The sequence below is a fragment of the Macrobrachium nipponense genome, chromosome 12 (assembly GCF_015104395.2).
Source record: "Macrobrachium nipponense isolate FS-2020 chromosome 12, ASM1510439v2, whole genome shotgun sequence".
NCBI lineage: Eukaryota > Metazoa > Arthropoda > Malacostraca > Decapoda > Palaemonidae > Macrobrachium > Macrobrachium nipponense.
The window spans coordinates 22,407,760-22,424,313 of NC_087205.1; the positions used below are offsets into that span (position 1 = coordinate 22,407,760).

The 16,554-nt window shown below is 41.8% G+C and overlaps 1 protein-coding gene across 1 annotated transcript in view; it reads right to left on the reverse strand.

Annotated features, from left to right (window-relative positions):
- LOC135224411 (kelch-like protein diablo) overlaps positions 1–13,779 on the reverse strand; it is a 163,299-nt gene extending 149,520 nt beyond the window's left edge. The window contains 2 exon segments of the mRNA XM_064263381.1: positions 499–719; positions 13,638–13,779. Of these exon segments, the coding sequence (XP_064119451.1) occupies positions 499–690 (192 nt within the window). The 5' untranslated portion in view covers positions 691–719; positions 13,638–13,779.
- Positions 13,780–16,554: the final 2,775 nt, after the last annotated feature.

The following is a 16,554-nucleotide window of genomic DNA, read 5'->3' on the forward strand; positions in this document are numbered from 1 at the left end:
TACAAAGATCCTTATGTAATGCCTACATTAAGGCAGATTGCAATCATAGATGATGGTGGAATTGCTACATAAAGGACAAATACACATCAATGAGTAGCCCTGACTGGCTCTCTTGCAAACTGTATTGTTAAAAAGCACCCACTCCTGGTCATCATCCACATTAGGTTAGGGGTGTAACTAAATCTTACCAAAGTCAGGTAGAACCTTTTGATGTGTGATTTTATATGTATGCACCACTTGAACAAACAACAATGAAATCATTTTTGCACAAGTAAAGAAAATGATCTATCGTTAATATAGGTAGAACAATAATAGATTCTCAAAATATGACAAGAGCTTAGTACTATAATCAAGCAAATACCCTAGAGTACTAAAGAACTTTAACAATATGCAGTATTATAAGCTACAGGGCATTTCATAATACTACATGACATACACTGGCTTCATTGAAAATCCAAAGATCAGATAAATTATCTGTAGTCCTCTGCCAAAACTTACAGCTTCAGCATGGGAGGCATTCACAAACTTGCAATCTTCACTTGGGGAAGATGCTTGAGATTCATTTCCCACATCACCTCCTCCATTAGCTGCACCACCACCATTGGCAGCTGCTGCTGCCGCGGGAGCTGCCGCTCCCCCACCTCCTGCTCCTCCTGATCCCCTCTGGGGACCAGATTCCCTTCGCGACATTTCAGTGTTGGCAGATGTCCATTATGTATCTAGCTGGAAAAATATATAAAGAATGTTTATCAGTAAGGCATTAAATGAACATTTCCAATAAACTGCAAACACAGAAACTCAAAGAATATATCCTAACCCAACTATGGCTGCTTTATCCTGCATGTGATACTCTAGTACTCGTTAGCTAACATCTAGATCCACCCATTTTGTTTGCATAACCTGGCTCCTTTAATAAATTGTTTTCTCCAAAATTGACGGTTCACGATGCTCTCAAAAGTATACTTCCTATTAAATGCTTCTACCCTCACCAACTAAAGCTGCACCTGTACTATACTAAAAGTCACCATAAACAAAAAGATGGAGGAGTCTGAAAAAAATGCACAAACTTGGATATGATGTTTCATTGGCTAAAACCTGATGAAACAATAATTTAAAACATGAGCTCATACAATGAGTAGAGAAACAATAGGGAAAATGCATCACATGAGCTCGATTTATAAAATATTACACCAGGCGGCTGGAGTGCTAACAAACTTATGATTTAATGATAAAACATGGATAAAACAATTTACAAAGCCTTCCTACATTATGTCTAGTCTAATCAGGATATATCTTCACTTTTAATTTAATGTTGAAGGACACTTTAAGATATCATCTTATCCTGTAAAAGGATAGGTATTAGAGGTTTACGCTCTGTAAAGGGATAGGTCTAAGAGGTTTAAGTTATGTAAAGCGATTCAGTCTCTGGACATCCTCATATAAAGTATGGCAATGATAGAGTTCATTCTTCTGAATTCTGTATCAAAACTAACAGCTGTAAATCTTTCGAACATGAACGTTTGGAAATTAGTGGCTCTTGGAGAAACACCCTATAAGCTCAGCTAGTGCACTGATTACAAGGTTAGCCTATAATTTACATAAGACAATAAGCCTAGTATTTCTAAACAGAAATAAAGTAGGCTACTTCAAATAAAATTTCAATAATGATTATGGCAGACTATTCCCACTTTTCTATCACCTTTGATCACAATTAGCCGATTCTAGTGAATCCAAAAAGATGGCAGGTCCAGCTCACAGGTAAGTTCCTTACTCAGTTAAGCTGAATAATACTACTGCACCCCTCTGCTTGGTTCCTAAGCACTCACTCCACAAACACAGTTGCGGGCAGCACACAACTACACTGTTTATGAGGTGCAAAACTTTATTCCCTTAATTGTTTACTTTACTCATTATTTAGTTTAACTTTACTTTATGTTAATTCAAAATGTTTATTTTAATTCATTCTACTATCACTTTTTTGCAACCAAATTAACCCTGAAAAATTACATATTTCTAAATTAGATACAATCCAATATTTCTACCCTTGTTATTGCCGAGCAGACGATGGCAAAATTCAGCGTTGCCTATTCAGTGGAGCTTCACACATACGCTGATGCATTTACAAACTGTTTCCGTGAATTCTAGTTGTCATAGTAATGCAATAATGATAAAATTGTTCTAATATGTATACATACTACAAATAGATATGCAATATAGCTTATTTCCCAGTTTTGTGTAAGTCTTATACCCAGTTTGAAGGGTAAGCACATACCAATAAGCAACACTGATACACAATGGGAGTGCGTGAACAACACCGTAGGTACTGTTCACAGCAAAACTGTTGATATTTGAGTCAGGAATCTAGTTACTTTTTCAACATCAAATATTTTCAAATTAATAATCATGAATATGTAAAAAATATTATGCAATTCATGACCTTATGTTGATGTTTAACTATTTATTTAAATAATTATCTAGTGCACACTTCTTCTTCTTTCTACTGAAAATCGTGAGTTTCCTTAGATGTGCCAGACGGTTGATGTCATTGTTTACGATTGTTGTGAAGAAAGTGCCCCAGCGTCTATGGGTACAAGTGGTGTGCTGATTTATCACATGAAATGGAAAGTTTATTAACACAAGTGACTCCGCAAACATCGAGATGGCGTCAATCTTCTACATTTTTGGTGTTTTAAGTAAATAATTCGAAAGTGTCATGGAGATATGTTTGAACTGCGCATGGCTAGATGTGACTGGTGCCCATCTCCAGTGTCAGGACGTGTTAAAGTACTTTTTCGGAGGGTGGATCCATGGGGCCAAAACTGGATCAGCTAGCCCAATTGGTTGTTTCTCCTATATGCTATACAGGCAGTCCCGGGTTACGACGGGGGTCCGTCTTGAGACGCGTCGTAAGCCGAAAATCGTCGTAAGCCGGAACGACGCTTGGAAATATGTCTTAAACTAATAAAAAGTTATAAAAACCTTACTTGTAATCCTTTGGTTACACTACATGTTGTTTCCTGTAGTTTTATGTACAACCTGGAGTTATTTTCATAAAAGAATGCTGGTTCTTGAAGGTAAAAACTATTGAATCCTCTGGTTGACACTACATTCTTGAAGTTTATGTACAACCTGGTAGGTGATTTGCAAAATCTGAGGGCTACAAGAACAGCTGATTACTATTTACGTATCATATAGACTAATAAAGTAAAAGTATCTTTAAATAGGCTTATATATTAGTATCAACAAAACATTTCCTGCCATGAGTCAGAGGCCGTTTAATGAAACGAACACTTCTCTGTCCTATCTGTTCAGAAAATAAACGTTACGTCAATCCCCGAGACCATTGTTGCCAAAGCGTCTCTCTCTCTCTCTCTCTCTCTCTCTCTCTCTCTCTCTCTCTCTCGTCTCTCTCTCTCTCTCTCTCTCTCTCTCTCTGATCAAATTACATTGGAAACTTGACATACGATTGCCCTAATATACGAATGTTTTGAGATACAACAGAAAATTGCGAAAAATACAAGCTTTGATATACAACGAAATATTTGAGATACGATTTGCGATGAGTGTTGTTGTATAGGCGACCGATAAATGGCGTTCAGTCGTTTGTTTGTTTGGTTGCTGCATGTTAACACGTCGTTGTTTAGTTCGTTGTATTTGGCGCCTATTTCGTGTTATTTTGTCTATTTATTATTAACCATGGGTCTCAAAGCTAAAGACAAAGCAGGTGATAAGAAAAAACCCAAGAAAATGATTTCGATGGAAGCAAAACATGAAATTATAGCAAAGCATGAACGTGGCGTTCGTATCGTCGATTTGGCAAACGAGTATGGTCGAAATCCTTCTACAATATCCACGATCATCAAGCAGAAGGAAGCTATAAAAACCCCCGAGACCATTGTTGCCAAAGCGTCTCTCTCTCTCTCTCTCTCTCTCTCTCTCTCTCTCTCTCTCTCTCTCTCTCTCTCTCTCTCTCTCTCTCTCTCTCTCTGATCAAATTACGTACTGGATAATGTCTCTCTTTGGATACTTCGATTTTGCCAATATTTGAGGGCTACAAGAACAGTTGATTACTATTTACGTATCATATAGACTAATTAAAGTAAAACGTATCTTTAAATAGGCTTATATTATTAGTATCAACAAAACATTTACTGGCATGAGTCAGAGGCGTTTAACGAAACGAACACTTCTCTGTCCTTAACTCGGAGCGTCGGAAGACGCCTACTCTCTCTCTCTCTCTCTCTCTCTCTCTCTCTCTCTCTCTCTCTCTCTCTTCTCTCTCTCTCTGATCAAATTACTGGATAATGTCTCTCTTTGGATACTTGGAATTTGCGTTGTAATCTAACCAGAAACTTCGTTTTGTTCTTATTACTGGAAACAAGCAATGATTTTTTCATTATTTGCGCTTTTGGACTGTTATATGTAAACTAGTATGTATTCATTCGCTCGGAAACTAGTTCCGCATATGAGGCGTCACTAAAAAACATAGAAAAATACAACATAAAAAGTGTCGAAAATCATCATAATCTCAAAATTTTTGTTGTAATCTAACCAGAAACTTATTTTTATTAATATACTGTGCTAAACTATAAAGGATTTTTATCATAGTATGCGTTTTTTAAAAGCGTCGTTAACTCGGAGCGTCGTAACCTCGGAACAAACGTCGTAACCCAGGACGGATTTTTCCATTGAATATTTAAGAAAAAGCGTCATAACCTCGGAACGTCGTAAGCCAGAAACCGTCGTAACCCGGGGACCGCCTGTATTGTTCATATGAGCGCTGGGAAGGTTTGGGAAGGACGTTGGATCAATGCTGGTTATGAAAGGGACCAGAGGCGGACGATGCCATATTGGATTAAAAAACTTCCTTGAAAATGTTATTGTTATAATACAATTAAGTTTGTTCATACTTACCTGGCAGATATATATATAGCTGTATTCTCCGAAGTCCGACAGAATTTCAAAACTCGCGGCACACGCAGTGGGCGGCCAGGTGGTAGTACCCATTCCACCGCCGCTGGGAGGGGGAGCGGATATCAGGAACCATTCCCATTTTCTATTCATATTTTATCAGTGCCACTGTCCTGTGGGAGGAGGTGGGTGGGCACTAATTAATATATATCTGACCAGGTAAGTATGAACAACTTAATTGATTATAAACAATAACATTTTGTTCATGAAACTTACCTGACAGATATATATAGCTGAATCCCACCTTCGGATGGTGGGAAGAGACAGAATAGGATTTGTAGGAAACTTAAATTAAGTAGATGATGTACACCTTGGTTCCTCACCTGTTAGCAAAGTAGACTCTGTGATTACTGTCACTTAAGCCTGCTTGTGCTTAATCAGAGTTGCCAGCCAGGTGGAGACCTGTAGTGCTGGTGCGCTCTGGATGTTCTGTCAACGGGGACGTGACCTCAACGTGACAAGAGCATAGAGCCATACATATGAGGGCAACGAAGCAACTGACCACCACCTGACCAACTATCCAAGACCCCCTGAACACTAAGCTAAGAGATGGGAGGTCTTCACCAAAGACTCACCAACCAAAAAACACACAACTAAAAACTAACCTAAACCTAACTAAGGGATAGGGAGAGAGCTACCTTCAGCCCCAAGACTGTGTCTGCAGAAATGTATGGCCCAAGAGAACAACAGTCCTCGTATATCGTTCTCACATCTCTCAAGTAGTGTGAGGCGAATACTGAATTGCTCCTCCAAAAGGTGGCGTCAAGGATGTCCTTGATCGACATGTCCTTTGGAAGGCAAGCAAGGTTGCGACAGCTCTGACCTCGTGAGCTTCACTCGCAAGAGGCTCAAAATCGGTCTTCTGGTAAGACGAATGAGCCTCTTTAATCACGTCCCCTCAAAGAACGCCAAAGCATTCTTGGATAATTGGTATATCGGGCCGTTTAACCGAACACCACAGATTATCTGATGGGACCTCGACCTCCTTTGTCTTTGTGGACATAAAACTTTAGAGCCCTGACAGGGCACAGGGCTCTCTCAGGTTCTTGGCCCACAAGGCTTGTCATACCCTTAATTTCAAAGCTCCTTGGCCAAGGGTTAGACGGGTGGGTTTTCATTTTTTGCTAAGAAAGTGGGACTCAAAGAGCAGACCGCATTGTCACCTTTGAAGCCCACTCGCTTACAAATGGCTTGAATTTCGCTAACTCTCTTCGCCGTCGCCAGAGCAGTTAGAAAAGAGCCTTCTTCGTCAAGTTCCTAAGAGACGCTTCATGGAGAGGCTCGAAAGGACTCGACATCAACAGTCTAAGGACTAATCTAAATTCCAAGAAGGAGGCCTCGCCTGAGGTATCTTAGTAGTCTCAAATGATCTCAGGAGATCGTGAAGATCTCTGTTGTCAGTAAGGTCTAGGCCTCTGTGTCGGAAGACTGCTGACAACATACTCTTATATCCCTTGATGGTCGGGACTGCCAGCTTCTGCACATTTCTTAAAAATAGCAGGAAATCGGCTATCTGGCTCACAGAGGTAGTGGAAGAGAAACATTCCCTCCTTTCTACACCATGCCCTGAAGGAAGCCCACTTCGACTGGTAAAACAGCTCTCGAGGAAGTCCTCCTTGCGTTGGCGATCGCTTTCGCAGCTGCTTTAGAAAAACCTCTCGCTCTGGCCAACTTTCGATAGTCTGAACGCAGTCAGACCCAGAGCGGAGAGGTTTCGGTGATATCTTGCGAAGTGGGGCTGTCTGAGTAGATCTTTCCTCCAGGGCAACGTCCTCGGAAAGTCTATGATGAAGGACATTACCTCGTGAACCATTCCTTGCGGGCCACATCGGGGCGATCAGGGTCAACCTCGTCCCCTCCGATGCCGCGAACTTCCTTACTACTTCCCCCATGACTGAATGGCGGGAAGGCATACAGGTCCAGGTTCGTCCAGTCCCAGAGCATAGCGTCTATAGCGACTGCTCCCGGCTTAATCCAACACAGGGGACAATAAAGAGGCAACCTCTTCGTCCCTCGAAGTCGCAAATAGGTCGACCTAAAGGACGTCCCCACAGTCTCCATAGCTCTCGACAGACGTCCCTGGTGCAACGTCCATTCCGTCGGCAGGATCTGATCCTGTCGGCTGAGAAGGTCTGCTCTGACGTTTCTGGACTCCTGCGATAAATCTCGTCAGGATCTTGATTCGCCTCGCATCTGCCCACAGCAGAATCTCCCTGCGCTAAGTAAATAGAGGACGGGAGTGTGTACCTCCCTGATTCTTTAGGTACGCAAGGGCCGTGGTGTTGTCCGAGTTGACTTGGACAACTTCTCTGCAACCTTTTGCTGGAAGAACTGTAGCGCCAGGAAAAACCGCCGCTAGTTCTTCACATTGATGTGCCAGGACACCTGTTCCCCCTCCAGGTGCCTGACACTTCTTCCTCTCCTAGTGTTGCTCCCCATCCCGACACCGAGGCGTCGAAAACAACACTAGGTCGGGGCTCAGAAGCTTTAGGGACAACCCTCTCGAAACTTCAGAGGATCTAACCACCATTTTAGATGGTTCTTCACGATTTGGTGATCATAAAGGTCGCATCCAGATCCTCTTTGACTCTCCATTCTTCTGCTAAGAAAAACTGGAGAGGCCTGATGGTGTAGTCTTCCCAGGGAAAGGAAACAAACTTTTCCATCGAGGAAATGGTCCCCAGCAGACTCATCCACTCCCTCGCCGAGCAAGCTTCCTTCCCCAGGAAGGCCAAAACTCTCTCTAAGCCTTGCAGCTGTCGTTCCTGGGACGGAAACGCTCGAAAAAGCCACTGAATCCATCTGAATCCCAGATACACGATGGACTGTGTTGGGGTCAGATGCACGACTTTTCGAGGTTGACCAGAAGTCCCAGGGACCTCGCCAAGGCTAACGTGAAGTGAAGGTCCTTCAGGACACCTCTCTTCTGACGATGCTCTGATAAAGCCAATCGTCGAAATACAGGGACACTCTTATTCCTGCAGAATGTAACCATCTCGCTACGTTCTTCATGAGCATGGTAAATACCATCGGAGCCGTGCTTAAACCGAAACAAAGGGCTCGGAATTGCCAAACTTTGTCCCTTAACATAAACCTCAGAAACTTTCTTGAAAGAGGGTGGATAGGCACGTGAAAGTATGCGTCTGTAGGTCCAAGGACACCATCCAGTCGCGGCGGTCTTAAGGCTCCTAGAACCGACTGAGGCGTTTCCATCTTGAATTTTTTTCTTTTCTATGAAAAGATTCAGGCTGCTTACGTCCAAGACTGGACGCCACCCCGACGACTGCTTTGGTACCAGGAAAAGTCTATTGTAATATCCTGGTGACCCCAGGTCTAAGACCTGTTTCCACCGCTCTTTTCTGATCATTTGATCTAAAAGATCTAAAAGAAACCTGACGTTTCCCCTTTTGGTATGACGGGGAAAGATCTGTGGGAGTTGTGGATAGAGGAGGAGGATCCAAAAAGGGGATCTTGTACCCCTGTTCCACTATCTTGAGGGACCACGCATCTGTATCTCTCTCTCTCTCTCCACGCCCCCGCAAAGGACTTTAGCCTGGCTCCGACCGGCATCTGAAGGACTATATTCTCACTTAGAGGATTTAGGTTTGAAGGAACCTCTTCCTCTTGCAAGCCCTCTCCTCGAGGAGCAGCTCTCGAGGGAGGAGCGCCACGAAAGGGTTTAACCTTCCTAGGTGGTGTCCAAAAAGTCAAAAAGACGATGTGGTAGGGACTGCGGGACGTCTTGAAGACTGGGCCAAGAGGTCCTGGGTAGCCTTTCTCCTGTAGGCTCACTGCCAGGTCCTTTACCATAAGCCTGGGGGAAGAGATGGCTCGAAAGAGGCGCAAAGAGAAGCTCCGCTTTCTGCGATGTAGAAACAGACCTAGCTGTAAAGTTGCAGAAAAGCGCTCTCTTCTTGAGAAAAGCAGTGCCGAAATGAGACACTAACTCTTCCGAACCATCCCTGACGGCCTTGTCCATGCAGGATAACACATTGGACAGCTCCCCCAGATCAACGAGTCAGGACTCCTAGATTGAAGATCCAGGACTCCCAAGCACCAGTCTAGAAAGTTAAAGACTTCCAGAGTCCTTAACAGATCTTTCATGTGATGGTCAATCTCCGTTGGCGTCCACGAAAATCTTAGCGGTCGATAAAAGAGACCTCTTCTGTGCATCGACCAGACTAGCAAAGTCCCCTTGGGAAGACGACGGGATCTTAACTCTATTTTCTCCCTTTGGTCTCATACCAGATGCCGCCTTTCCACTGAGTCTTGAAGGAGGAAGGCGAAATCGACTTGCCCTGATCCTTCCGACGTTCCATCCAATCCTGCAACTTCTTGAAAACGCTCTCTTAGTGACAAAGAGTTTTCAATTTCCACAAACTCCGGAACCTTGCACGACTTAGATGACGAAAACTGAGAGGGTGGAGACTTGGGAGCTGCAGGCTGGAACTTTCCCTCTAAAACAAAAGAAGAGCGTAACAGTTCGAACCAGCACCTTGTAATCGGACACAGACGAAACTGAAGGCTGTTTCTCCTCAACTGAGTCCGCCGGCCTACTAAGCTCTCCTTCCTCCCTAAGAGGTAAAGGAGATTGCACCTCTGGAGAGGCGTGCGCCCAACTGGTCTAGCCTTTCAACAAACGGCTTTCGAGGATGACTGATATCAGCTTCTTCAAAGCGACCGACCTTCTGTCGATCCTTAGAGCTCGAAGAACGAAGAGCGTCTGACCGCGCTGAGCGTCAAGAGAGGCTTACTCTTACTCGCTCTAGAGGAGCGTCCTTACGCTTTCCGCTCAAGCGTCCAGCTTTCGCTTTGCAAATAGGCGTCCTGCTGGGCAGCTCTCGGAACGCCTTCTCAAAGGGCAAAGCGTCAAGCAAAACATCCCGACGAGCGTTCTTCAAAAGCGTCCTGCCGAGCGTCCTCAAAAGGCGTCCTGCTGAGCGTCCTCAAAGGCGTCCTGACGCGCTGGCTGATCAGGACGTCGAGAGGGAAGAAAAGCGTCCTGTCCACGAGACTTCCTACCCGTAGAACGAGAACGAGGAAGCTCCGAAGGAGAAGCAAGCGCAGACAGAGACGAAACGAGGAGACGGAGAAGGGGACTGCCTCGTCCTCTTGACAGGCAGTCTGGCGTCCTTCCTACGTTTAGGCTCAACTGCTGCTGGGCGAGTCTTCTGAGCCATTAAAGCCGACAATTGGTCTTGAAGAGACACAAGAATATTCTTCGTTGGCGAAGAAACAAGAGAGGTGAAGGGCTGAGCCTGCGAGAAGACGAGGGGCGAGGGACGCCTCCTTCCTTCTCACAGGTACAGCAACCTGCCTCTCCGAGGCGCGAGAGAAGCGCTTCTCAGCGTCGTCCTCGGACGACGTCCTACCTCTCTTCTGTGGAGGGAAATGCGTCATACGACGCAGGTAGAAAGACTGCAACGATAACGGAGGAGAGGGGAGGGGACGTAAAGCTCCTCCCTCGGAAAAGTCCTTTTCAACGGACGCGAGTCTCTCAGTCCTTAAGGATGCGAGCCTGAGCACACTCCTTGGCAGCCTGGGAACTAACAAACAGGTCCTGCCGAAGGGACGCCAGATCGGTGGGGAGCCCCCGTTAACCCTTCTTGCGGCTTTCGACATACCCACTCCCTGAGTCCTGGAGTCCGATAGAGGTCTAGGCCTAGAAGCATTATGGGGGGGCCGATCTGACGCCCCCTCCACACACTAGGGGCACGCACACACTTTACTTGAGCCGTTTTCTAGGGCCAACACTTTGGACTCTAGAGTGCGTAACGACTCTAGAATCAGAGAAGGGCATTACCTTCTCCAGACACAGAACCAGGGCCCTCAGGCAACAACACAGGATTAGGTGAAGCAAATTCTACTGGTGTTAAAATAGGAGAAATGTTACTTCCCTTACCTTTCGTAGAGAAAACCGCTCTTGGAGGAAGACCTCCTGACCTTCGCGCTCCACAACTTGACGCCGATAGGACTCATAACACCTTCCATCCATCATCAGTCAACTTTACATTCAATGCATCGATCATCCAACAAACAAACATGCCCCCGTACACCCCATACATACTGTGTGGGAGGTCTACCGATGATTTCGGTAGCCTCACCTTGCAATCACTCCTCACACACACTCTGAAGCTCACTGAACTTGTCCCGACATCACGTTCACAGAAAAGCCAATCCAAAATAAAAAACAGTCACTATCGCGTATGCCAATCCAACAATCCAGAGTCAAAACAAAAAGTCAATCCGGATACTTAGAACGAGTCAAATCCAAAAATCCTGGGCGGGAGCTCTGTAAAAGGTGTTTACCGACCGGCGACAGATAAAATATGAATAGAAAATGGGAATGGTTCCTGATATCCGCCTCCAGCGGTGGGAATGGGTACTACCACCTGGACCGCCCACTGCGTGTGCTCGCCGAGTTTTTGAAATTGCTGTCAGACTTCGGAGAATACAGCTATATAATATTCTGTCAGGTAAGTTTCATGAACAAAACATATTTTACAAAGACCTCACATACTTATTTTAGTTCGTATGGCACTTTCATATATCACAGTATGTTGACAATACTTCAATCTTTTGAATGGTATGCTTAAAGATATAATTGTATTCGTGTTTCACCAATTAAATATCGAGTGAATAAGGCTGGTCTACCTGAGTACGATGGATCCAAGGCATTTGTTTCCCCTATACCCTAGTATTTCAATTGGTTATTAAGGACTTTAAGCTAGTTTTTTGGGGGGTTTGGGGGTGGTCAAACTGTAATTTATGACCTGTCTGCAAAACAGGCCCCACAATAGCAGTTTTCAGTTTTTAGTTTACCTCAGTATGTTTGTAGGCCTTGTCATCAGTTGGTCAGGGGGGGCAGTGGAGACCTGGGGTGGGTTGCAGGTTGGAGGTTTTGGCTTAAGCCCCGTACACACTATGCATCATGATGTGCGCAGTGTTATATGGATGCGTTGAAAAATGACTTTTTCAACAAGAAGCAGCATCACCAACATGTTGATGGGTCCGAGCCATTTCATTACTCAGCTCAGTGATGCACCATCATTCAGAGGGGGAGGAGGCTGCTTGCCACCACCCGTCAAACACCTTGAGTGGACAAAGACTAACACAGTACATTTTATTGAATTACTGAAGGAACATCCATCTGTTTGGAACATCAAATGCAAGCATTAGAAGATAAGAAACATCAGGAGTGCAATCTTGGAGACCATTAAATCAGTTATCAAGTTTTGTAAACTGTACATTGTGGAACGAAGACATTACTAAAAAGCTGCACACCCTGAAGACACAATTCTACAGGGAAATGTCTGAAATCAAAGCATCACAGAAGCCTGGAGCTGGCACGGAAGATCTCTACACTCCCGAAGTTATGTGTTTTTGATAAGCGCGTTTTACTGTAATAAATAAATATTTGTGTGCTTTGTACCTATATTTGAACCTTACTTTCAAATAATCCTCCCTAAGGACGTTATAAATGGCTTCACAGGTTTCTGGGAGGATTAGACCGAGGCTCTGTTTTGAAATCCTGGTTGAATATTGGAGGCTTGCATAAGATCCTCCAGCTGCAAGAGCGAGCTTCTGGTGATATGCTGTCTTGAAAGCTGGTGTCCTGCTTTACAAATGTATGGTTCAATTTTTTTTCTTTTTTTCGAACAATTTTATAAAATGCCAGGGATTGGCATCCTTTGTATAATTTTCAAAGTCTGTTGGATTTTTAACTTGTAGCTCCAAAAATATTTCATTGAAGTTTCTCTTCAGAGGTCGCCGAGAAAGCCATTGCTTACACCACAACACCACAAGGTTCTACATTTCTTTATTGAAAGTTTCTTTTTTGCAGCATCAGGGCAACTACACTCCACAGTAGAGTCTCCTGGCAAAGTACATCATCAGCAGACATCCTGCCATTGAAAGCTGAACTGCGAAAACAAGTGAACAGTGTTGCAGTACGGTTTGGGGTAGATCTAGGGTACTTATCCGCGGCGGCCTAGACTATGGCAGCTGCGGTTTTTCTATGCAGTTTTACCTAATGAACAAGAATTTTAAGTAATATTTATTCGGACGACTGTAATTAACACACCCGGGGCCAGTACTAAACACGGCGAAATACATTGGACGCCCAAATCCCTAGTGGATGTCGTATCCACGGTTAGTACGTTCCTTGCAGTCCGTGCGGACTGCTTCTGTAGAAATACCCAGTTTGGCTGCTATTAGCCTAATTTTATTCAACACCACTACTGCATCACATACTAGTAGCTGATACATGATGGCATAGTGTGTACTATGCTTTAGCCTGTGCCAGTTCAGGTTAGGCAACAATTCGTGACGTCAGCACCCTTCATTCATTTAGATAGCTAGGCTATGCAAATTTTTACATAACGAACCTCACCCCAAATCTTAAGAAGGGTGGGTGCCTCGGCCCCCTTTGCCTCATTAAGAATATCCTGAACGATGCTACAGTGATTATCCTAGCCTAACTATTAACTAACCCTTCAAGATATTCCCACGAGAGCAGAGTAAAAAATGTGAATTACTTTACTACATAACATGCACAGTATTTAGCTATACACACTAAGCTAGGTATAGGCTAGCTAGCCAGTACTACCTAGCTACTTAAGCTATGATACCTAGCTAAGTACACCCTCGCAATAAGTACAACTTACCTTAATTTTCGCAGGAGAAATTACAACATCCACGCCACTTACTTCAACATTGCGTAGTATATTCAAATGAAATTAATGTTATTTTATAGCTGAATAATGTAACTACAAGCGGAATTTCTTCCGGATCCTTGACATGAAAACACACAGGAGTATTGCAAGGTCTTGTAGTGGTTCTTATATTTGGTTAAACCTATTTCTTTTATATGCTTTATTTCATCATTTTAAAACTAAACATATTATAATAAATAAATTTAGTCAGATATATTACCATTATTGTCAAATTTTATATGTATTACGAATTATTTTAAGCCAATTATTGAGATACAATATAAAGTTTTAATTGTTTCTAATAATTTAAGACAGTGGAATATTTTTGTGAGCTAGTCAAAATAAACCAGACTATTCATAGACACAAAGCAATTAGAGTAGGACAAAGGATAGTACCAATGCCAAATGCATTACGTATACGCATATAGCTGCAGAACACGTGAATGTCCTGCGCAGTGTATTAGATTAAAATCGGATGCTCACGTATGGAATATTTTTTTTTTATTTCTGATCGACTTCCATTATTTAGTGTTTTTATTTTAGTATATACCTACTGCACTACATAAAACAATGAGTGTATACAAACATTGGTGCATAATATTTAAAGCCCACATACACAGCAACGTACATTTAAGTAACTATTATTGTTTAATTTTAGTAAAAGCTTATACTACACATGACTATTAGCACAATAGATAATAGCAATTACTGGGTATAGTATCATTTTTGGGAATAATACAATATCCGTTAAGATATCCTAAGGTAGGTGCCGGATAAATGTTCGTTGAAGTCGAGGTTACCAACTTTTTTTGACACGGCTAAAATCAGGTCGGTGTTACACACACACACACCACACACACACACACACACACACACACTCACATATATATATATATATATATATATATATATATATATTATATATATATATATATATCACCAGTACGGGTGTTATTATTGCCAGCCAGGCCACGGCAAATGTAATTTCACATGGTAATTCATTATTTAACTTTTGAAATAACTGTCGTTATTGCTTTTCTTAAACACAAATAATAGTAGATTATTAAGAAACAACTGGGCCAAAGATGTTTATAAAGGTGATCTCATTTTAAAATCGCTATACGTAGTATATTTAAGAAAAACTTAAATTTTGGATGCATCTGATATAGTTTTGGTTTAAGCTGTGCAAGCTGATACCATAGTGTATTATATTTAAGATATATGGCGTAAATCTGAGGCAGACGTCCCCTTATATATGAATTCATATGTTCCGAAGAAAATAATACTCATAGAAAACGTTTACAATATATAATATAGAAAACTAGATCAATAATTCAATGGTAAACTACGTTATTTTTACACAAGAAAATGTTTATTACAATTCCCGCCCAATTCCCTTTAAATAGCATATATTTGACAATGACAATTGGTAGGCTATGTAGTACACTGTGGTTTAGTGATTATTTTACAAGATATTTTTGGTCTCTACCTATCTTTTGAAAGACATAGTCCTGTTAAGATGTTAGAATGTAAATATATTTCTCATGTAATTTATAAGCTATAATATTTATTGGCCTTTCAGGCCCATATCCAGAGTTTTTTTTCTGGGGGATCTTTTTTCCCAAAACTGGACCTTTCCTTCTATAATTTTTCACAAGAAAATGTTTATTGCAATTCCCGCCCAATTCCCTTTAAATAGCCTATGCCGAGGCTATTTATTTTTTTAAAAAATAATGAACTATTGCCGTATATTTATCGTTAAAATTTGGCCTGAAGTACTCTGTTGTTATTAAACACTTTCGTTTAATATTTTATAATGGCAATTGGTAGGTTATGTAGTACACTGTGGTTTAGTGACCATTTTACAAGATATTTTTGGTCTCTGCCTATCTACTGAACGATAAAGTCCGGTTAAGATGTTAGAATATGATATATTTCTCATGTAATTTATAAGATACAATATCTATTGGTCTTTCAGGCCAATACCCATAGTTTTTTTCTGGGGGGATCCTTTTTCCAAAAACTGTACCTTTTCTTCAATAGATATCTTTGCATATATACGTATATACAAGACGAAATATGTAAAAATATTATTTTAGTTATATTATCACTCTTTTATTCCCTACTACTAAAGAATGATGTTAATATTTAATAACAACATTTATAAAAAAAGACTTGCCAAAATAACAAAAGATTATTATTTATTACTAATTTTGTTAAAAATTGTTATAAGTACTCTTGAAGTAGGTGATTATTCATCCAGAACATTTTCTATCCAGTGCAAAGATATGAAGTCTTATCTGAAAGGACAACACTATTGTGACAAACGCTAATTCTTGTGGACGTGAAAAATAAACCTGTTAGCCCTATAAACTTGCTTGAATCAAAGTTATATACTGTATGACAAAGCTGGGAGGACACTACCAACTAGCAAAAGGAATTAAATCACCCACAAGGGAAAGAAACAGTCCCATCTTATGGATTAAAGTAAATAAGAGACTGTTCCTACTGAGAAATTATCGATAACTCAAAACAGAAAAGAAAAAATAGCGATGAGTATACTGTAGGACAACGCTTTTTCTATATTTTTATTGCATCTCATCATCAAGCCGCATTGTTCCTTTATTCATTCTGTAGAGCATTTTACGTCCTTTCTTTTGAAGTATACTATATGTCGGGAATCCGTTCCCTCTATGTAATATTATTCATGTATTTTCGTCTGTGAAGAAACACATTCACAGCAGGGGAACTGTCCCTTTTTGTTTGTTCGTGCGTGTGTGACAGACACTACGTTTCCGTCCGCACCCGTCTATGTCAACCCAGTTCGTTTGTAATAAGTTCATCTTGCATAATAATTTTTCAGTTATTA